This window comes from Archocentrus centrarchus, chromosome 2, assembly GCF_007364275.1.
Source record: "Archocentrus centrarchus isolate MPI-CPG fArcCen1 chromosome 2, fArcCen1, whole genome shotgun sequence".
Classification (NCBI taxonomy): Eukaryota; Metazoa; Chordata; class Actinopteri; order Cichliformes; family Cichlidae; genus Archocentrus; species Archocentrus centrarchus.
Window position 1 is genome coordinate 28,233,160 of NC_044347.1, and position 22,056 is coordinate 28,255,215.

At 41.6% G+C, this 22,056-nt stretch overlaps 3 protein-coding genes and 1 non-coding gene across 4 annotated transcripts; 1 reads left to right on the forward strand and 3 right to left on the reverse strand.

Annotated features, from left to right (window-relative positions):
• Positions 1 to 1,152: 1,152 nt before the first annotated feature.
• Positions 1,153 to 7,179, reverse strand: wdr12 (WD repeat domain 12). The gene is made up of 13 exons (XM_030750923.1): positions 7,007 to 7,179; positions 6,651 to 6,745; positions 6,332 to 6,426; positions 6,111 to 6,217; positions 5,020 to 5,135; positions 4,776 to 4,930; positions 4,648 to 4,693; positions 4,475 to 4,560; positions 4,246 to 4,386; positions 3,693 to 3,798; positions 3,448 to 3,580; positions 1,515 to 1,587; positions 1,153 to 1,425 (listed from the first exon to the last, which is right to left on the reverse strand). The coding sequence occupies exons 1-13, from the start codon at positions 7,045 to 7,047 to the stop codon at positions 1,348 to 1,350; spliced, it is 1,272 nt and encodes a 423-aa protein (XP_030606783.1). The 5' UTR covers positions 7,048 to 7,179; the 3' UTR covers positions 1,153 to 1,347.
• A 4,336-nt stretch (positions 7,180 to 11,515) lies between these two features.
• nop58 (NOP58 ribonucleoprotein homolog (yeast)) lies at positions 11,516 to 16,195 on the reverse strand. The gene is made up of 15 exons (XM_030749567.1): positions 16,024 to 16,195; positions 15,481 to 15,557; positions 15,286 to 15,338; positions 14,893 to 15,017; positions 14,672 to 14,808; positions 14,391 to 14,455; positions 14,031 to 14,165; positions 13,663 to 13,808; positions 13,234 to 13,360; positions 12,875 to 13,038; positions 12,643 to 12,777; positions 12,454 to 12,515; positions 12,216 to 12,367; positions 11,988 to 12,127; positions 11,516 to 11,901 (listed from the first exon to the last, which is right to left on the reverse strand). The coding sequence occupies exons 1-15, from the start codon at positions 16,066 to 16,068 to the stop codon at positions 11,839 to 11,841; spliced, it is 1,626 nt and encodes a 541-aa protein (XP_030605427.1). The 5' UTR covers positions 16,069 to 16,195; the 3' UTR covers positions 11,516 to 11,838.
• On the reverse strand, positions 13,109 to 13,192 carry LOC115799412 (small nucleolar RNA SNORD11B). The gene has a single exon (XR_004021566.1). It is a non-coding gene; the product is annotated as a small nucleolar RNA SNORD11B (small nucleolar RNA).
• Positions 16,196 to 16,822: 627 nt separating the features above from the next.
• Positions 16,823 to 21,815, forward strand: nufip1 (nuclear FMR1 interacting protein 1). The gene is made up of 10 exons (XM_030751353.1): positions 16,823 to 17,156; positions 17,295 to 17,380; positions 17,483 to 17,584; positions 17,675 to 17,737; positions 17,826 to 17,902; positions 18,011 to 18,103; positions 18,244 to 18,431; positions 18,595 to 18,717; positions 20,706 to 20,962; positions 21,109 to 21,815. The coding sequence occupies exons 1-10, from the start codon at positions 16,919 to 16,921 to the stop codon at positions 21,625 to 21,627; spliced, it is 1,746 nt and encodes a 581-aa protein (XP_030607213.1). The 5' UTR covers positions 16,823 to 16,918; the 3' UTR covers positions 21,628 to 21,815.
• Positions 21,816 to 22,056: the final 241 nt, after the last annotated feature.

Here is a 22,056-nt window from a genome sequence, read left to right on the forward strand (position 1 = left end):
GTTAAACATGTCCATCCATCATCCATTCACTTCCGCTTAGCCTGTTCAGGGTCGCGGGGGGGCTGGAGCCTATCCCAGCACCCCCGGGGGTGTTAAACATGTTAAACTGTTAATTTTACCTTGCAATTATAATCCTAATATTTACACGTTTGTATGAGATATGCACAAAATAATACTTTTTCTAGCAAGTTCATGCCCCACATCCCGCAGTGCTTATCAGTCATTAAAAATGAAAATAGATCTGGTTTTCATTTTAGTTAAAGGTTAGCTCAACTGTATCAGTAAACTCTTATGTTCCCTAAAAGTCCCACTGCCTCAATAATCAGCTTCAGTTCTTATCTGATGTTACAAGGTGTTGGAAATCTTCCTTTAGGATTCTGCTCTGTGCGACTATGACAGTCACACAGATACGTCACATAATTTCAGCACCTAACTTGACTGCACGTTTAAGCAGTCAAATCTGGATTCAGATCAGGAGGGGTGCACACAATCACCAGCAGTAGACTGGCTCCAAAGTGGCTGTAGCTCAGGAGGTAGAGCAGGTTACCTACTAATTAGAAGGTTGGTGATTCAGTCGCTGGCTGTTCCGGTCTGCATGCCAAAATATCCTCGGGCAAGATACTGATACTGAACCCCAAGTTGTTCTGATGTGTGAATGTTAGATAGAAACACTTATTTCTACACCTATGTGTTTTCTATCAATGGGTCAACGAAGCATGTTGTATAAAGCACATACTCACTAATAAGAACCAGTCCAAAGTTTGCTTAGTAAACATTTCCTACATTATTACTTGTAGCTTGGACTGTTAACATAAGCCAGGTTGGCTGCATGGATTCATGATGCCGATTCCAACCCACTGTCTGCAGAAATAGAGAATTTCAGAGCAAATTTGGATTTTCCAGATAACAGCTGTCGAGTTTTGTGAGCCTGGGCCCACTGCAGCCTCACAATTACATGCTTGGCTGACAGGAGGCGCAATATGGTTTTGTGCAGCAAATCATCCGTGTCCAAAGTTTGGGCGTGTGGTCAGTTGTTTGCGCTTTAATCTTTCTGTCAGCTTTGTTTAAAGTTACACAATTCAATTAAATGTTTATCCATCCATCCATTTTTTTTATATACATATTTTTTTAAATTAATTTTTTTAAATGAAGATGAACAAACAACATTTTATTAGACAAAACTAATTTATAATCAGTTTGGATTACAGAGAAACAACATAAGAAAATCTGTGTGAAAACCAAGGGTGTAAAATCAATCAGGAAAGCAGAGAACAAAGCCAAAATGTTTGTCCAGTACTTTGAACTACTGTGTCTGTCCAATGAGTGCTGAAGGACGTGTTGAATCTGCTATGCCTCTGCTTCAGTCTGACAGGCTGGGTATCTGTAGGTGTACAGCTTGTTATCTGCACCTCCGCTCAGCATCAACTGCAAACAAAAATAGAGAAAGAACATTGTGAGAACAGCATTGTTTTTATGTATAAAGTTTTGATGTGCAGTTTAAATATTGCTCGTACCCCACTTTCTGTCCAGTCCACACAAAATACTTTGTCCTCATGGGCCGCCAGATCATATAGAGGAGCCTTACAGCTGAAAGACAACACAGAAATGTTGCTGGAGTTTAATATCAGGTTCATTGCACAAACATTGGAAGATAAGAAGTTAAATCCACACCAAAATAAAGTTAGATTCCATTAAAGCATTCACAAACTGACAAAGTTTTATCCTGTCATGTACATCCCAAAGGGCAAACTCTGAAGGAGGAGGGGCGCCAAAAACTGGAGTTTTTATAGTGGCGACTTCAGCCTGGCTCCCAAATTAAATCATCCAACTTTACATCAATAAAAAACATGTTTACGGTCCGGTACAAAGATGCTCTGGATCTCTGTGGATAGTTTCCCTCTGCACAATAACTTATCTTCAAGGGGGGTGAATTTTTTGACAGCTCATCCTATTTTGATACTGGAGTGAAGGAGTGAGGCCACTTTGATTGACAGATTTCCCAACAAAAGCAGATGGAGCCCGCTATTCCCTGCTGGCTCCGTCTCTGCTAACTGGAGTTATTATTCTGGCTTACGCTGAAGTTTGTACTTCAGTTTTGGTGACAGAAATTCTGTGTTTTATTGGTCTGTTAGTGCTATTAAGTCAACATGTGTGTCTGTGTGTTGCAACCTGCAAGCAAGCTAGCTAACTTTTGCATTAGCACTCCACCATTTCATACAAATGGTGTCGCTCCAAAACAAAAACAAACAAAAAAACAACAACAACAGAAACAGAATGGCAGTAGGCGAAATTGTGGCATCCAGAAACAATAGGAAACATCACATGTCTACATCCATCTTTTATCTACACTATATTGCCAAAAGTACAGGGTCAGCAGATGCTGAGGCTCATAGTGCACAGAGGTCACCAACTTTCTGCAGAGTCAATCACTACAGACCTCCAAACGTGGCCTTCAGATTAGCTCAAGAACAGTATGTAGAGAGCTTCATAGAATTGATTTCCTTGGCCAAGCAGCTGCATCCATGCCTTACATCACCAAGCACAATCAACAGGTAGGATGCAGTGGTGTAAAGCACGCTGCCACTGGACTCTAGAGCAGTGGAGACATGTAGTGGGCCAGTGAGGTTGGACTCGGCCCCTTAGTTCCAGTGAAAGGCATACCAAGAGTTTTGGATTTCATGCTCCCAACTTTGTGGAAACAGTTTGGGGATGGCCCCTTCCTGATCCAACATGACTGCACACCAGTGCACAAAACAAGGACCATAGAGACAAGGATGAGCAAGTTTGGTGTGGAAGAACTTGACTGGCCTGCACAGAGTCCTGACCTCAACCCTATAGAACACCTTTGGGATGAATTAGAGTGGAGACTGTGAGCCAGGCTTTCTCGTCCAACCTCACAAATGCACTTCTGGAAGAATGGTCAAAAATTCCCATAAACACTCCTAAACCCTGTGGAAAGCCTTCCCAGAAGAGTTGAAACTGGTATAGCTGCAAAAGGTGGGCCAACATCATATTAAACCCTATAGATTAAGAATGGGATGTCACTGAAATTCATGTGTGTGTGTGTGTGTGAAGGCACATGAGTGAGTACTTTTAGCAATATAGTATATATATATATCCAGAACATGAACAATTGATGAGGGAAAAAAAACAGTTTTGTGACCAGCCAATTTAAACTAAGAAGGGCTTTTAATGGTTTTAGGCTAGAAATGTAAAGATTTTCCTTTATCCTCAACTAAAAATGAAACAAATACAACACTTCAACCTGTCTGGGTAAGGTTTCATAAACACTGTTTAAATCAATTACCTTTTTTTTTTTTTTTTAATTACTATCATCAAGGCATCTCAACCAAGATAGGGGCTAGTGCCACAGAGGGGGCAAGAAAAACACATTCCACTGGATATATTTTTCTTGTGACTAGAGCACAGGTTATGTGCTTCACTGACCTTCTGGTATCCCAAAGTTTGACCAAGTTGTCAAGGGAACTGGAGACCAACTGGTGCTCATGTGATGGCCCCCACTTGACAGCAGTGACCCAGCCAGTGTGGGAGGTCAGAGTCAGCAGAACTAGAGATCCGTCTGAAAAGAGAGGAGATGTAAACAGACATGAGAAGGAAGGGCGAGTAAATGGGGTCAAACAACAACAAAGGCAGACACTTTACGATGCCTGTGGCATTTAGAGCAATCATACCTTTAGTGCGGGGGTCCCACAGTCTGATGTGTCTATCAGTGCTACCTGAGGCCAGTCGTCGACACAAAGGTGAATAGGAAATACAGTTAAACACTTTGGCGCCAGTCTGTGGAAAGAAAAACAGCAGAACTGTCAAATACTGGAAAAACTGCCAGCACAGTTCAGTAAAGCCCAATGTTGAACCAACAGTTCAAACCAAGTTATTAACTGAGGCTCGAATTAGTCTGCTAATGAATGGCCATCCATGTGTTGACCTATCTCCTTCTTCACACACCTTTTTTCACTCTCTATTTATTCTCCACTCTGCATTTAATCATTAGCTATTAATCTCTGTGTGTCCTGTCTCTCTCCTCTCACCCCCAACCAGTCACAGCAGATGACGGCCCCTCCCTGAGCCTGGTTCTGCCAGATATTTCTTCCTGTCAAAAAAAGAGTTTTTCCTTTCCACTGTCACCAAGTGCTTGCTCACAGAGGGAGCTTACTTCCGAAACTTAGAAACTTTTGATTATTTATGCCTACTGCCGCAAAACCATTAATTTTCTGTTTTTCTCACCAACGTGGTCTTCATCTCTCCAGTATTGACATCCCAAATGCGGATGGTGTGGTCCCAAGACGCACTGCAAACTTCCTCACTGTCAGACCACAGGACAGATGACACTGCCTCACCGTGTCCAGACAATGTCATCAGGGGAGTCTGTCAGAGTGAGAAAAAAACTGAACTTATTTTGCCATGAGTTAGAGTGATTATTCTCAGGACAGCCATACTCTGGTTCTGCACTCACCCTGGTCAGGCCCAGCTGCTGAGTCTTCTGTTTCTTCCTCGGTCTGTCAGCGGGCTCCTCAATCTCATCCTGCTCATCTGTGGGCACTGGCAGCACAGGAAACATAGTATGTAGGAGCCTTACAATTACCTTTTTGTAAAATTAAGAGTCCTTAAATCATTCTGGGCTCATACCTGCTGACCAGATCTTCAACATTTTGTCCCAGGAGCCACTGCAGAACTAAAAGGGGGTAACACAAACATCTTGAGTCATTAATCATAGCACTCTTTTGTATATGTTTTTCTACCCTCTCCAACCTCACCTTTGTTCTGGTGGGGTCTGTAGAAATGGTATCAACACTCCCTGTGTGTCCCCGACAGCAATGCCTGGCTTTCACCTTGTTCCTCTCTGAGTTCCACTCCCACAGTAAAACAGTTTGGTCCAAAGAGGCCGTCAGAAGCAGCGAGGTCAGACCCTCTACACAGAAAACATCCACAGAGAGGATTTAATAAAGGCTTTGACTATTATAACATGGGAGCAGATGTCTGCCATTCTCTCCTGCTCACCTCTTTTGACCCAGGCTACATTTTTGACCACATCTGTGTGCCCGGCCACAGTCATCACAGCCTTGCCCTCAGCAGACCAAATCCTGGCAGTCTTGTCATATGACCCTGTTAGGATCCTGTGGGGAAAAAAAGAAATAAGTCATTCCATCTAGGGCTGCAACGATTCATCGAATAACTCAACTAATTCGACTAAAAAAAATCCTTGACGCAAATGTTTTTGCTTCGATGCTTTGTTTAATCCATGAATCTGTAGCGCTCAGGTGTCACCGCGTAAGCATCAGCATTTCACCCACATTTGCGACTTAAAACAGTCAAATGTAGTTTCATCACTCCATAAGACCTGTTGCCACTCATTTTCAGTTCAGTTTTAGTGTAATTTGGAAGAACTCAGCCTTTTGTATCTGATTCCCTTACTTAAGAATGGCTTCTTGACAGCCACGCTCCCATTGAGGCAATTTTAGGCCTTGTCCAGTTTCCTCAAATTTTTTAAGGATACACTGTAAGCTACGTTTTCTGCTAACAGGCCTCTGGAAATTACTTTGTTGGTGGAAAAATACTATTTTATGCCTGTTACCTGTGATATTTTTCATAGATTCAACAAAAGAAATGGGAAGAAATTATGTGTTTTGCAAAAAGCTGCTAGTGACAAAGTACCTAAAGATACAGTTTAAAATTGGTTCTTTGCCCACTTGCCTGTTATGTGTGTACACAGCACTGGTTCATCCTTTGAGTTGGGCACCCTTTTTTATGCTTAAATAGGTCAGTGACTTAACAAACATAAAAACATTCCCCTAAAAATGAGGGGAAAAGCAGCCAATATCCAAAGAAAAACTAGGAAAGACTTTCAGAAAGCCTGGGGCTCTATTGCTCTAGACCACTTTAAAAAGGACAAGAAAGTCTGGTTCCTCTTAAGTATAAATAATGAGGGGTGGCTCAAGACTTTTGCACAGTACTGTAACATGTTTACCTAATGGACATCCAAGAGGACAAAAGAAAATGTAAATGCATCATAACCAAATCTAGAAAGTCTGACTGAGGTAATTTCACCCTTAATCAGATGTACACTAACAGTCTGCACCCAGTCATCTTACCATTCAGCATCAGCATCTACAGAGCTAATCCAGTCATCGTGCATCATACACTCCTCAGGCTCTGGGGCTGTGATCCGCGCCACGTACTCTATCTCCATGACTTCTTCCTGAAACAACAGACACGCTGTGTAAGGTATTGGGTCAATCCTATTTTACTCATGTGGATGGTTTTAATTTATACAATATATCCACACAAGTTTCAGCACTGCAGTAGGCCATACCGTTGATATGCCCTCTGTCTCCATGTGAGTTGACAGCGACGTTCGCAGGAACTGACCCCCGACAAGGAAGTCAAACTCCACTTTGCTGTGAGATGCTGTGAAAAGAACCAAAAAATGTGTCAGACATTTTCAAGTACTTTCTGTGATAAGGAATACATTTGACATTAACTGAAGTTACCTAAATTGTAATATAGAGCTAATTAAATTTATATTTTCTATTACAGGATTGAGAATTAGGATTATAATGATAATAAATCTGTAGTTAGTTCTGAAGCTGAGCTGGGGAAGAGTGCGGATGCATACAATAAAGCGAGCTTACCATTTTTAGCTTCCAGCAGCTTGTTGATGACATTACTGAGGTCTTGCACTTCAGAGCCAGCTGGGATGGAGAACGGGACATCATCTACAACATACCTACAGAGATACACAGACTTCAGCTGCTACCCGACACCACATAACTTCACGCTGTTGGCATAAGTGATCATAAAAACACTATCTACGAACTAAATACGGGCAGTATTTAAAAGCTAAGCCAGAATTTATCTATACTGGAAAAAGAACGAACATTCCCATAATAACATACTTGTGTTTACTCTAAGTTACAGCTAGCTAAGTTAGCTAGCCGGCTCACTTAGCTTGTCATTTTAAGTTGAGCTTTAAAGAATGAACCCTCACCTTTTGTCCTCTGTGAAGAACCTCGCTTGTATCTGCGACATTGTTTAGCTGTGCGTTTGATTTGCTAACCACGAGCTGCAGGAATTTTAAAATACAATTAATCTTCATAACACATCAGACTCTCACGCAGTTACACCATGTGGTGCGAAGCAAGCCACTGCAGCAGCAAAAATAGATGCTGTGATCGTCTAGTAATGCCTGACTGTATTCGACAGTGGTTCACAAAGTGTGAGCCGCGGCCCTCTGGTGGGCCGCAGTAATAACAGAAATTCAGTGTGAAATTACTCACAAGTATGCATAGTTACATATTTATAGAAATGATTTTATTTATATAAAAACCGGTAATATGAGGTGGTTAGTTTGCGATATTGGGGGGGATTCTCTGGTTTTTAAGTGGGCTGCAGCAGCACTCTTGACTTTAGGAACCACTGAGATAGGACGTGGACTTGTGAAATGTCATCAGCTGTTTTTTTTTTTTTTTAAATAACACTTTATTTGAACAAAGAACAAAATACACAAGTAACTTTAGAGGCTTTTGAAGCTTTAGAAAATGCATCAATAGTTTTAATAGCCCTGTGACAGGCTGGCGACCTGTACAGGGTACCCGCCTCTCACTCTATGACAGCTGGGATAGGCTCCCACTGTCCTCCGATCTACTTTCCGTTCATTCTCTTGAAAACCTACAGAAACATCTATTCTATTAAAAAATATCATCGTGTTTGCTTCTTTGCATGCCAACTACTGTACTGTTAAGGTATTTAATTTTATTTTGCATGAAGTTTCATCACACTTCTCCTTCCTTTACAGGTTTTAGAATCAGAATCAGAATCAGAATCAGAATCAGAAGGTTTTTATTGCCATATGGGTAAACAGGTTCACAGCATTAGGAAATTGCTGCCGTACTTCGTCCTTACAGAAAAAAACAAATAAGTATAAAAACTATAAGACAATATACAAGTATACAAATTGCAAATATACAGAGATATTAGAGCTTACAAAATATACAGTGCAGAGACTAATTAAAAGATAAAAGAATGTAACCTATATTCCACTAATATGTACATCAGTGCAATCAGACAGGTGCATAGACATGGGGTCATCAGCGTTTGTGGAGGGTGGTGGTAACAGTCTTAGGGTAATTGTTCATGAGTCCAACAGCAGAGGGGAAGAAACTGTTCTTATGGCGGGAGGTTCTGGTCCGTATGGACCGTAGCCTCCTGCCTGAGGGGAGAGGGTCAAAAAGTCTGTGCCCAGGGTGAGAGTGGTCGGCTGTGATCCGACCTGCACGCCCCAGTGTCCTGGAGGTGTACAGGTCCTGGAGAGATGGGAGGTTACAGCCAATCACCTTCTCAGCAGAGTGCACAACGCGCTGTAGTCTCTGTTTGTCCCTAGTGGTGGCTCCAGCGTACCACACAGTGATGGAGGAGGTAAGGATGGACTCAGTGATGGCAGTATAGAACTGCACCATGGTCCTTGCTGGCAAGTTGAATTTCTTCAACTGCCGCAGGAAGTACATCCTCTGCTGGGCCTTTTTGATGACAGAGGTGATGGTGGGCTCCCACTTGAGGTCCTGGGTGATGGTAGTTCCCAGGAAGCGAAAAGAGTCCACTGTGGTGATGGGGGTGTCAGTCAGGATGATGGAGGGTAGAGGGGCTGTGTGCTTCCTAAAGTCCACTATAATCTCCACTGTCTTCTGGGTGTTCAGTACCAGGTTATTGTGGCTGCACCAGGACACCAGACGTTTGACCTCCATCCTGTAGGCCGACTCGTCCCCGTCTGAGATTATTGAAGCACATCACAGGGAGACTGCATGTGTGTCTTATATGCACCCGTCAACACACACCACTGGATATTTGCCATTATGAGTTTGTATGTAGTAAAGCAACTTTTTTCCAGCTCTGTCACAGCATCTTCAATTGTCACAGGATGTTGCTTACAGCAGAGCAGGTGAAGTGTTCACCAGTAGGGTCTGATCCATAGTCTCCACTATTCTCTGTAAACCAGACAAGCAATACAGTTTCTTACAATACGTAAAAAATAACTAAATAATAATAAAATAACATCAAAGTGTTATTCTATGTTACCTGGATTATTTCTACATTCAAAATATACAGAGATTGCTTAGCACTGATGTGCAACCATTGTGTTTCCCCATTAGCAGCTGAACACTTCAGTACTAAAACCAGAAGGTGGAGAGTGCGAGGTATTTAAAACCTAGTGGGAGTTGTACCCTTTGGAGGCGGTTGTTGACCCACTATTAATTGTATGGCTCATCACATGACCAAGGTGTGAAAAAAAGTGGGGGTCATTACTACAAGGGGTTTCAGATGAAACCACTGTGAGACTTTGCCCTACCATATCATGTGATCTCTTGAGATCACCTGAAGTAAGGTGTGAGTGGGGGCTGAGGCACCTAGGAAGGGATCTCATGAATGGATTCTATGTGGCTGACAGCTGGTATTGTAAGCCACCACCTCTGTCCAATGATGGTCATTCAGAGTGGACATAGATGGCCTCTTTTACTCCCCTTTCAAACCATCTGTCTTCCCAGTCCAAAATGTGAACGTTGATATCCTCAAAAGAGTTTCTCCTTTAGGTGCAGGTGTACGGCTGAGTTCTGAGCATCCTCACTGCACTGCACACCATGCACTATGTTGCTTAGTTTGTTTGAGAGCTTTGTCCTTGCGATTAACCAATTTTGTGTTGGGGTGTGACTGGGTCTGAAGAGCACTGGGTTGTCATGCTTGGGGAAAATTCTCCTGAGTGTCTCTAACAAACCTGCAATGTAGGGGGTGACAATGTTGTTCCATTTGTCATTCTCTTTCACCCTAATTGGTGTCTGACCTTCTTTCTTGTGCATCTTCACTGATTTGATGAAGGCCCGGTTGGGATAACCACATTTTAAGAGCTTCCTTTACATGCGTGCGCTCCTTTTCTTTCCCTTCTGTCTTAGGGGGAATATTCTCTGCTCAGTGTTGCAGGGTCCTGATCACCCCAGAGGGTGGTGAGAGTCAGAGTAGGTACTGGTCTGTATGTGTGGGCTTCCAGTAAACTTCAGGGTTGAGGCATCCATCTTCCTCAGAGGTACCTGGAACTCTCCGCCTTTTGGCTTTAGAACTGAATAAACCTCTTGGATGAGAGGTGAAACGTCTTCAGTAAACTTAAAGAAGTCCAGTCGCCTTCTTCTTTCAAGGTATTAAGACTACCATGACCCGGATGAGTGAGAACCTAAACACAGCATGTCACAGCAGCTTATTTAAACCACATTTTAACCTTTAATAGACTAGTGAGTAGTGTGTAATTGGTAAATCTGTTTTCTACCAAAAGGCCGATGAGTTGTTTTGTTTATTGAGAAAAAGAAATCTCAGTTTTATTAAACAAACAAACAAACAGCAAAGCAGGAATACAGAGGAAACTCATGTCAGTTTTCCACTAGCACCTGAACGCCCACGTGGGGTTTATCTGAGAATCACGTTAGAGCGAAAAGGTCACAAATATTTTTAGACATTTGTACACACAGGAAGCCATTTGAAAGCGAAAATGATCAGATTTGTGAAGCTGAAAAAAATTGTGCGTAAATGATCACAGTTTTTCCAAGAGTACGGATTTGTAAAACAGTTTGGTCAGATTGTTTTGTATTTGTAGATCGGAGCACGCATTTGTGAGTCCTCAAAGGTTACACACAAATCACTGTACACATTTGTAATTCTTAGTGGATCACACCATACGCATTTGTAACACTTATGAGTCAATTTTCTCCATCTTTGTACCACCTTTAAGTTTGATGGAGCTGTTACTATATTTATACAAAGTTCTAACAGCAGTAATGGAGCTACTACAGAAACTAGGTTTCTTGAAAAATGAAGTTTAGCCATCAGACGCGTCCCAAGGATGTTTCTAAAGCTAAATACCCGGATGTTGTTGCTCCGCTCATTCTGTTGAGGATGCATCAGATGGCCGGTCACGCAGAATGCAATGAATGAATACCTTTATTAGTCCAATGAGGGAAATTAGTTAACAGAACACCCATCCAAGAAATTTCTGAGATGTTTTTAGGCGAGAATGTAGTTAACTTGAAATATGCGGCCGCTTGATTTTTCTGGTCTGCAGCCAGCTGTGCGCATCACTTCATTGAGAAGTCATTGGACTGGACCTCTTCACTGCATGTGTGCTGCTTTCAGAGCATTTTTAACATGATTATAGCTTGCTGTGTGGTATAGTCTCAAGACGTTTGTGCTTCCGTTTTGGTCAGTGAGATTCTAGTTTTTCATCCCATCATTGGCACTAATCCACTGGTATCGGTGGATCGCATCTGTACAGGTTACAAGACTCTCCAAGCTTCAAAATCCCATATTTCTAACAAGATAGGACAGTGAGATGCTTTACACCTAAAATTTCAAAGGTCAACTTCACCCTTTATGTGTAAGCGCAGCTTCAAAAGGCTTAAGTGTCGGCTGCTCAATAAAGAATTTCTAGCCTTTATTGACCTTAAAAAAGAAAATCACAACATTGGAGCAAAAATTTTTATTTCACCAGGTTTATCACAAGTGGGAAATCTGTTGTTTATAGCGCATGACGTCATTTGACTCAGATGTCTTCACAAATAAAACTGAGAAAAAAAAAAAAAACATCTTTAAAAAAACAGATTTACACTGTACACTTTATGAGTGGAGAAAAATGAGATCTAATGATGACTTTGTTATTTACCATGAACTCCTTTTCAGATGTCCACAGCCAGGCACTCAATACTGTATTGTCCTTAGAAGATATAAATGTATGACACAAAAATAAAAGACAAACTAAAACAAAAATATTTACAACTCCAGCTCCTTTCAGTCTTCTTCCTGCTCCTCTTTCACTTTCTTCTTTTTCTTTTTTTTCTTCTTTTCTGTTGTCTGGAGAGAAAAAAAGTGATCTATTAAAAAACAAAACAAAAAACCTCCAACAGCAATTTATGAATCATTTTAAGCTTCCATCTTACCTCAGGCAGCTCAGTGAGTGCTACCTCCTCCTCCATTTCCTCTGCTTCCTCCTCTGCTTTCTTATCCTTCTTTTTCTTCTTCTTTTTCTTGGGGATCTCCTCTGCTGCTGCTGATGTTTCTGCTTCTTCTTCTTCGTCATCTTAAAAACACGTAAAGCCAGAGAACACTTTGAGCATCATAAATCCAAGTGCGTGTAAGACAGAAATACCGACTCCAAATTCACCTACCTTCTGTTACTGGCTCCTTTTTGACCTTTTTGGGTTTGACTGCTGGTGTCGTGGGCTCTGCGGCATCCTCTTCTTCTACCTCCTCAAACTTCCTCTTCTTTGAGGTGGACGGAATAGTAGAATCACCCGATGGATCGTAAATTCTCACCTCACTGTGGAGGAAGAAAGAAGTCGCAGACATTTAACACCTTACATACTTTTCCACGTGGAAATCTAAAGGAGCTGCGTGACTGCTCACCTCTTGTGCTGGTATTTGTCTGCCTTTGCCATCGCTTTGCCTGTTCCGCTGATTCTTCGGATCTGAAAAGAAGACACGGATGCAATTAGATTAGCATAAACGATGTTTGACGTTCCATGTTTAAAAGCTTCAGTAAGCAGCGTGAGCTGTGTGTAACCTTTCTGGAATCGGGCTTTTAGTTGTACTCACTCCCTTTTCTTCCAGCTGACGTAGTCTGGCCTCCAGCTTGGCACGGTTCTCTACGCCCATCTCTGCATTCGTGTCCTCGCCAAGGGCATCGTAGCGAATAGCCAGGGCTGCTTTAGCTGCCAGCATTCTGGAAATCTGCACAGACATTACAGAAAACCAAAGCCTGAGTCGACCACCTTATAATGTGTTCACCAGCCATTATTTAGTCACGTATCAGACTGTGGGAACTTACTTTGCCCTTGTTCTTGGTAGTAGTCTGGCCGACAAGAGAGGCATGATATATGAGACCGTATTTTGGTGTGTCTTTGCGAGTCTTCAGGGCTCTAAAGAGAGCCTTTTCTGCTCCAAGGATCTGCACTGTGGAGGCTGGATGCTTTGCCAGATTCAGAAGGGAACCTGAATAAAGCAATAAAACAGCAGCTGTAGCGACAGTATTCTCAAAGGACCAGCCGATTAGGGCTTTCACTGCCAGCTCAGATGAGGTAGTGACTTAAAACCATCAGTCATATTCAGGGAAGTGACAAAGTGTCATCATCATCACCGCTTGGCCGGTTTTCACAAATTACTTGTCTTTTTTTAAAAAAAACTTACCGGCATGTGAGATGAGACGTGCGCCAACCAGCTCACCCACCATGACGGTGAGGTTGGGAGCAATCGCCATCATTCTGTTCTTCAGGTAGTCGTAGAGCTGAGCCCGGTATTCAGAAATCTCTACCACCTGCAATCCACCACAATACAATCTTCACTCCTGCAGCCAAAAGCAATCAACACTGACTGTTCCCGAGATGGAGTGACTGAAATCACACACACTCTATGTCCTCATGTAGGTATTTTTCTGACTTTATAAAAAAATAAATAAATAAAATAAATATCTCCATCCACATGAAAATGCCAAAAAAACCCCACTAACTTAAGAAATGTTGGCCAATCAAAAGCCCACAAATAAGAACACATCTGACATCAAGAAATAAGATGAAGGTAAGCATCTCTGATGCAAACAGTAAGTGAACACAAACACACCTGATCGCACAGGTGCCCGATGTTGCCAATGTCCTCCTCTGACACCTCCGTTCCCATGGAGATCTCAGCAGCCAGTTTAACCTCAGCCTCAATCTCCTCAGGAAGAGTGTCTGATAGATCAGAGCTGGCTACATTTGTACGATCACCTGTAGACACAAACGTGGCAGTTAATCAGGAATACCACCGCATGAAAGGTAAACTATACGGCGACTGAATCTTAAGAAGCCAATCTACATCCAGGCCTGTGCATCACTGATTTAAATCTATTTTAAATGTGGCCCTTGCAAGCCTCCTAACTTTTTGTCTGTGCAACACTAAATCACTGAAGTGCCCCTTTAAATAGTTTTGTGCAAATACAGGATGATTACCAATTTTGCGGACAGTCTTGCAGTAGGCCAAGTTGTCTGTGACTATTTTTCCCAGCTCTGGGAAATGCCAACCATACCACTCTCTGCAGCGCATTATGTAATTATTAAGCTCCTTGTCCAGGTCATCCAGAAGAGCTGAAGAGACAAAGAAGAAAACACAGTCCAGCGGACGTTAACGGCACAAGTTTGAGCAAAAATGTCAACACTTTTAAATTTTAGGAACCTAAAGATAAACATTTAGCGGTTTTCTTTCTGAAATTTAGGGTGCAGATCACGACACATTACAAACCCAACAATCAATACAATAATATTCAGACTGAACCTGTTACCATATTCGTAACTATGCAATATTATACTTACAAATAGCCTGCACAATCATTGTGTCCACTTTGTCAGGGCTGAACTTCAGCTTGTAGCGGGATAAGCTGGAACCAGATGGGACAAAAAACTAAATGTGAGCTCCTTCATATTTCTGTTTTGATTCTCCTTGATCAAGGGAGGGACTTTCAATAAACCAGAGGATTGCTGCCTCAGTGGTAGTGACGAATGCTGAGGAAAATCTACATACAGATATTTTCAGACAGCAAATGTAATCATAGGCAGCAGTCGCATTCATATAAGACACTCTCTGCACCACCAACCTGTGAGCCAACCCCAGAGACATAGCACTCATCTCCCTGGGAGGAAGTCCAGTGATGAGGCTCTCCATCTGACCCCTGATGCATCTCATCAGTTCAGCCACAGCTGGGCTGTGGACACAGCTCACATCCAGCTTTTCCTGAAAACCAGAGTCCATTAGAAACAACACTTGCTAATGACTGTATTGCTGGGTTTCAGAATGATGGTAATATAAATGACATACTTTGATAACACCACCAAGTTTTGCATCACTAATGGCCAGCTGCTCGTGCGCTTCCTTGGCAACGATTTTTTTCAGGACCTTCTTCAGACTCTTGCCAATTTTTCCCTCAACAAGGGCAGTAGCAGCTGAGAGGTGGAGATAGAGTAAACTATGTTAAGTGGATTCAAAAAACACACACACACACACCAGTCAGCCTAAAATATTTGAGGAGTAATCTACCCCAGCTCTGAAGACACATTAAAAAAGTGTGCCCACTGTCTTGTATCACCTTAAATCAAATGGCCTCAGTGGTAGTGACGAGTACTGTGAAATACCTCATGTTTCAATCAGACACAGTTTTACATCACAGACACAGATCTCAGGTGAACATTAGGGCTCAAATTCTCTCATTACCTGCTAAGGCTTCTGTTGTGTCCTGGAACTTCTCAAAGTGTTTTAGCTTAACACTGGTAGAAGAACAGAAGGAAAACAAGGAGATTACATTTCATCTACTCTACAAAACTACACTTGATCACATGACATGTCTCTGGATGTGTTTTAGGAGTAACAAGTGGCATTTAGGTGGTTAAGTGCAGGATCAGCACTTACATTTTGTTGGCTTTTTCTGGAGTTTCAAACTCCTTATAGAGGCTGTCGACCTGCTGCAGTTTGGACTCATTGAGTACCTTAAACACAGCACATAGTTGGGTAAAGTTAGAGTGAAAAAATATGATCAGCAGAGGGATGGCTAATAGAGTTAAAAATCGCTTTTTAAAGAAAAATCATTAATGGTGAACGCATCTGAAAAACAAACATTACTAAATTATTAGACTGCATGTGACTTAAATGAAAAGTAGAGTCAACCTCAATGCGCACACGTGGTTACAGGCCCATCACACCACTAACTTAATGTTCGCCTACGGCTTCACAACGACACTAGTGCACAAACAAAAAAACACCTTTAATTCAAAACTAATTAATATGGCCAAATACAAGTTTAAAAAGTTATTTTCCGTACTGTTCCAGCCCTTATGTTACCTTCTGCAGACTCTTCAGGTACTATATGGAACTAGCTGCATGGCTAATCCGGGCTAACTCAAACGGCCCATGTATAAAAATCAGCCGTTTGGTAAACAATGGTCGAATACTTACTTTGAATATTGCATATCCAGCTGCAGTCTCAAACAACACGAGCATTTTGGCAGCAGGTTAGTGCTCTTATTGCGCACACTTTTGCTGCTCTCTGTGTTAAGAGCCTTCACTTCTCCCTCTCGATCACCACGATGCTGCTCCCACTCTGAAACACACGCGGTATGAGACGGCACCAGGAAACTACTAGGTTGCCAGGTTCGTTCACATCCGTCGACATCCCCTGATTTCACCATTTAAAAGACAATTTAGGATTTGGTAATATTTTAGTTGATTTTGAAAGCACTCTGGATTTTTTTTTTAAGTTTTCCCCAGCTGAGAATATCGTGCCCGTTTCTATACATTGTGACAACATTTTTGATACTTTTTATTTAATTACGCAAAAAAAGCACATAGCACATCGGTTAATACAATTGAGCCACCAGTCACCTGGCTTATGACACTTTAAGACTTTATATGTGTTTATATTTATATATTTTATATTTATTTGTTTTATTTAGGCACCGCCGTGGATTTCTAATACCTTAGAGACGTCTTTTCACCAAAAATGGCAACCCAAGAGAAATCTTTACATTAAAACTCGCGAGAAGTTGAAAGAAACGTGCTGGGTTTTGAAATAACATAGTAAAATTAAAACGACAGCTACGTCTCACGCACAGTTTTCACGGAAAAGGTTTCTATTTATTAAAAATATTTATCGTTGATCTATACATGTTTATTTATGTTTTTGACTGTGGCGTATGCTCTTCCTGCTCTGGCGGAAGTGACGAATGCATAAAACCACAGCAAAAAAAAAAAAAAAAAAATACGGCTGTGAGAACCACATGATGGTGAGACACTGAAGTTTTCTTAAGCCTAAATTTACTGTCGGGGTGAAGAAAGACTTTGGCCTGGCGGTATGAACGAGTCGGCGCATTATCCTCCGCCGGATTTTGGCTCTCCTCCTCCGAACTCTTTCCAGTCCTTCCAGCAGCAGTCGAGCTCCAGTAGCTTCCACCCCACCATGTGGAGCTGGAGCGAAACGCCTACCGAACTCAGCTGGGACTGTGGCAGCAGTGCTGGCTGGTACAACGGGTCAGCTGCAGGCTATGGTTTCCCATCAGATCATGGAAACCATGGGCCTACACGTCCATACGGTGAGTGGAATAAACAGTAGTTTCTATGTTGACGATCACCACATCCTCACAATAACTTGGGTAGCAGCCATATTGTTTAAAATCGATCCAAAATGATGTGCTTGATGTGTGTGTGTGCGTGGATGCTTGTGTTTACAGGTCAAAACTTTGGCCATGAATGGCATCAAGGTGGACATCGAGGGGGGAGACAGAGCTACGGAGCACCCAGTCACCATGGGAAAAAGGTGACAAGTCTAAGATTTTGTTTTTCTCTTTAATTTTTTTCTGTTTGTATTGACAATGAGTGGAACGTTTATAGGGAACTTACAGCTTTCCACCCACTGCAGAAAAACAGGAAAGAACCAGAGTATTCCCATTTCTGTGACACCTGCGACCGGGGCTTCAAAAACCAGGAAAAGTACAATGAGCATGTCTCTCAACATGTCAAGGTAATTCACTCCAGGCGATTCACGTGATCCATAGAGCTGTTCACTTATGAAATTCCTTACATTTTACTGAATGATTGAATCCAATTTTAGTGTTCTGTGGCCGACTGCAGCTTCATGGCTCATGAAAAAATAGTCAGCATACACTGGAAAAATGTAAGTAAAACAAGATGATGTGTAGAAATTAAAACTGCTTTTTATAGTTTCCTTTTCATAATCTAAGTGCTCTTTGGCTGGTCTATAGAACCATGCGCCAGGAGCTAAACGAATCAAGCTGGACACACCAGAGGAGATCACTAAATGGAGAGAGGAGAGGCGCAAGTTAGTGTTCACCGAAAGATTTTAGAAATTGTGGCAGTCATTAACTTTTGATGTCATTTTACGATTAGGTGAGTTGTGTGTAACCTTTTTCTTTTAATATTTAACTAGAAACTATCCAACGCTTCAGAATATTGAGAAGAAGAGAAAAGTTCTAGAGGTGCGGGAGGAAACAGGAGCTGTCCTGGAAACGGCTCAGTTTGGGTAAATGTCTATATTTTCTGAATAAATTCTGGATTTTGCTGTGTGTCTTCATTTTCTCTTCTATACACACTTTTGCTTTGAAATGAAGCCAGTCTCAACAAAAAGTTAATTTGTATAAGCAATGATGTATTTATTTTCAGTCGAATGAGAGGAAGAGGGAGAGGCAGAGGCAGAGGTAGAGGTCATGGGTGGAGTAACAGAGGATTCCAAGGGCAACGTTCAAGAGGTCCACACCCATCAGGCTGCAGTGCTACAGAGAAACCTAAATCACTCACCCAGCCTTGCAGGGATGGGGATCCACTGGGAGCGCTAGCCACCAGTGACCACGGTGAGTTAATTGATCACAATTCAGTCAAGCCTGTGCACAATCGCCTACATCCAGGTCAAACTGCATTTCAGTGGATATTACCTGCATTTCAGTTAAAGAAAGAAATCCCAGATGGCTGTAATGAAAAATGATATGTATTGCTCTATTTTTCATGTGCTCCAAGACTCTGACAGAGAGGAGTCCAGGACTGGTGACCTGGTTGTGGCCCCAAAGCAGATGAGCTCAGCTCTGGGCTCCCTTGTGGCAAACTATGGATCCATGAGTGAAAGCGATGAAGAACCAGAAGGTGAGCACATGGTGTTTGCTAGTTAAAACTTCTCTTGGAGTCCAAAAACTCCACTATTCAAGAAAAATACTGGTGATTCTTTTTATAGGAGTTTTAATTTTGTTTTTGGCATTTTTTTTATTTGTTAGTATACTTTTTCTGTAGAGCTTTGTGTGGTGCTCTACCTCTATCTGATCTCACTGAGATTTTACTGATAGTTTCTTTCCACCACAGCCTTGCTTGCAAAAATCTTGCCTGAACCTTTTAGACCTGCTCATATGTTTAATCCAGTATATTTGAATTTGTCATGAGGCATGTGGAACTGGATGTCACATGTATATGGAGAATAATATACGTCTTCTGAAATAATTTTTGCATCTTAGGTTTTTTCCAGCATTAACCAAACTGGTTTTAGCCTGAACCAAAGGACGTTCACCAGCAGTACAGCATTTTTTAACCCGTTGTGTTCACTGGGGTTTCTTTTCCTTTAACATAGTGGACCTTGTAATTGGTCATAAATAACTTTAAAATGCATACATTTCTTCTAATATTATGTGACTGAAGCTGTCCTGATGAGTTCAGTTCAATTTTATTTTATTTATATATAATGCCAAAACACAAGCTACCTCATGGCGCTTTATATTGTAAGGTAAAGACCCTACAATAATACAGAGAAAACCCCAACAATCAGACCACCCCTATGAGCAGCACTTGGTGACAGTGGGAAGGAAAAACTCCCTTTTAACAGAAAGAAACCTTCAGCAGAACCAGGCTCAGGGAGGGGGGGGTCATCTGCCACGACCAGTTGGGCTGAGGGGAGAGAAAGACATGCTGTGGAAGAGAGCCAGAGATTAATAACAATTAATGATTAAATGCAGAGTGGAGTATAAACAAAGTAAATAAAGTGAATGAAAAGAAACTGCCCAGCAGCCTAGGCCTATAGCAGCATAACTAAGGGGTGGTTCAGGGTCACCTGATCCAGCCCTAACTATAAGCTTGATCAAAAAGGAAAGTGTTAAGTCTAATCTTAAAAATAGAGAGGGTGTCTGTCTCCCGAATTCAAGCTGAAAGCTGGTTCCACAGAAGAGGCGCCTGAAAGCTGAAGGCCACGTCACTCTCAGCCTGCAGTCTGAGAGTGACGTGGGGTGATATGGTACTATGAGGTCTTTAAAATAAGATGGGGCCTGATTATTCAAGACCTTGTATGTGAGAAGAAGGATTTTAAATTGGACTTAACAGAGAACCAATGAAGAGAAGGCAATATTGGAAAAATGTGCTCTTTTTTTCTAGTCCCTGTCAGTACTCTAGCTGCAGCATTTTGGATCAACTGAAGACTTTTCAGGGAGCTTTTTGGACAGCCTGATAGTAATCAATCACAGTGGTCCAATCTAGAAGTAAAAAATGCATGATCTAACAGGATGTTTCTAATTTTAGAAATATTGCGCAAATGCAAGAAAGCGGTCCTACATATTTGTTTAATATGTGCATTGAAGGACATATCCTGGTCAAAAATGACTCCAAGATTCCTCACATTTTACTGGAGGCCAATGTAAGAAAAATACTTCCACCCAGAGTAAGTATCTGGTTAGACACCATGTTTCCCAGATCTTTAGGTCTGAGGACAATAACCTCAGTTTTTATCTGAATTTAGAAGCAGGAAATTAGAGGTCATCCAGGCATTTATGTCTTTAAGACATTCCTGCAGTTTAACTAATTGATGTGTATCCTCTGACTTCATGGATGCATAAAGCTGGTTATCAGCCGCATAACAATGAAAATGTATGCTGTGCTTTCTAATAGTACAAGTATTTTTGAGATAAACCACCATAGATAGAATCTTCCAGATACTGCGAGAATAACTTGTCTTGGTTATCCCTCATTTAATTAACCATGTAACTTAATTCCATCTGTGAGAAGCTCTGTTACAGTTTGATTCTTTTATTATGTAGTATTTAACATACCATACCACATATCCAGCGTTTCTACTAACATGCTTATTTCTGTTTTAGCCACACCCATTCAGAGACAGAAGGAGCTAGTGCAAGAGAACCAGGAGCTCCTAAATCTAATACCACCAAAACGTCATGACAAAGCACCTGCCAGGGGTACAGAAATCTCATCACAGAGTACAGAGAGGCAGAAATTCCTCCAGCCTGACTCCAGCCTTCACACGCCCAACAGCAGAAGAGGAAGAGCGGGAAGAGGAGGTTGGGGAGGAAGACACCAAAATACACCACAGTCACGTCGTCCCACTTTACTTGAGATGGTATGGAAGTCATTTGAAATTATGCAGACATATGACTTTGATTTATTATTATTATTATTATTATTATTTAGATAAAGCATTTTCAAGTTCTCAAATGTCGGTCAGCAGCGTCACAACAGCTTTTTGATTTCTGGCTCTTTGTTTAGTTACTGGCTCCTGATATCCGGCATGAAAGGAATGTTCTCCTGCAGTGTGTACGCTACATTGTCAGAAACGACTTCTTTGGGCTGGAGAGCAGACATAACCAGGAGAAGATTGAAAACAAGGGCACAACACCTGTCACAACCGGAGAGCATAAAGGAAGACAGGAGGAACCATTGGAGAAAGTCAAAGTCGTGTCCCTGTCTGCCTCCTTAGTTAGTGGTGAGGGACATTCAGCAGAGGGGCCCACAGCAGTCCGGGATGTTGGCAGTTTGAAGGGTTTACAGACGAGCAAAGCTGCTGCAGATAAACAGCCCCACGATATACTGAGTGATCTAGGGTGTCCAGGAGGATCTGATGAACATACTGTGGAGTCTGCAGGGAATCTCACGCAAAATACAGAGGAGACAACTGCCAGAGACTCACACTGTTCTGATTTGACTTCCACAGATAGAATCACACCTGTCTCAGATATGTATGATGATGAAATATGGGAGAGCCCCAGTATTTTGTCCTTAACATGAAACTGATGTGTTATTCCTAATAAGTAAAGAATTTCAGTGACAGGAATATTATTTTTGTCAGGAGATTATTTTTTTGACTTTATTATGTAAAGACACTGTCTTGTAAAATAAATCACGTGAGCTGTAGTGATGACACATTTGTACATCTTTTGTTGTGAGGTTGAAATCTGAATCGTTATGTTTTCTGTTCGGCAATGACATTATTGTAAACAAATTCCATATAATGTAGATTTTCATGTTTATTTTATAATAACAGATGTGATCATAAGTGAAGTTGTAGATTTATTTATTTACCCATGCAGCACATAGTGTTCTGCCTTTTTATACAGCTATGAAAAAAGTAGCTGAAACTGAAGGAAGACAAAATCCTTTACAAAAATACAAAATTCTTTATATAAAAATACACTGTATCCAACTATAGCTCTTACC

Bases quoted from the DNA above. Each gene is read 5' to 3' on its own strand.
- wdr12 (XM_030750923.1), bottom strand. From the start codon at position 7,047: ATGTCGCAGATACAAGCGAGGTTCTTCACAGAGGACAAAAG. The intron at 6,218-6,331 runs GTATGGCCTACT...CTGTTGTTTCAG, and splicing joins AGACAGAGGGCATATCAACG to GAAGAAGTCATGGAGATAGA. The intron at 4,561-4,647 runs GTATGAGCCCAG...CTGTGCTGCCAG, and splicing joins GTTGAAGATCTGGTCAGCAG to TGCCCACAGATGAGCAGGAT.
- nop58 (XM_030749567.1), bottom strand. From the start codon at position 16,068: ATGCTCGTGTTGTTTGAGACTGCAGCTGGATATGCAATATTCAAA. The intron at 13,809-14,030 runs GTAATCATCCTG...TTGTGTCTACAG, and splicing joins CAAGACTGTCCGCAAAATTG to GTGATCGTACAAATGTAGCC. The intron at 12,516-12,642 runs GTGAGTACAACT...TCTTCTTTTCAG, and splicing joins GTCAGCTGGAAGAAAAGGGA to ATCCGAAGAATCAGCGGAAC.
- nufip1 (XM_030751353.1), top strand. From the start codon at position 16,919: ATGAACGAGTCGGCGCATTATCCTCCGCCGGATTTTGGCTCTCCTCCT. The intron at 17,381-17,482 runs GTGACAAGTCTA...CACCCACTGCAG, and splicing joins CCAGTCACCATGGGAAAAAG to AAAAACAGGAAAGAACCAGA. The intron at 18,432-18,594 runs GTGAGTTAATTG...ATGTGCTCCAAG, and splicing joins GCTAGCCACCAGTGACCACG to ACTCTGACAGAGAGGAGTCC.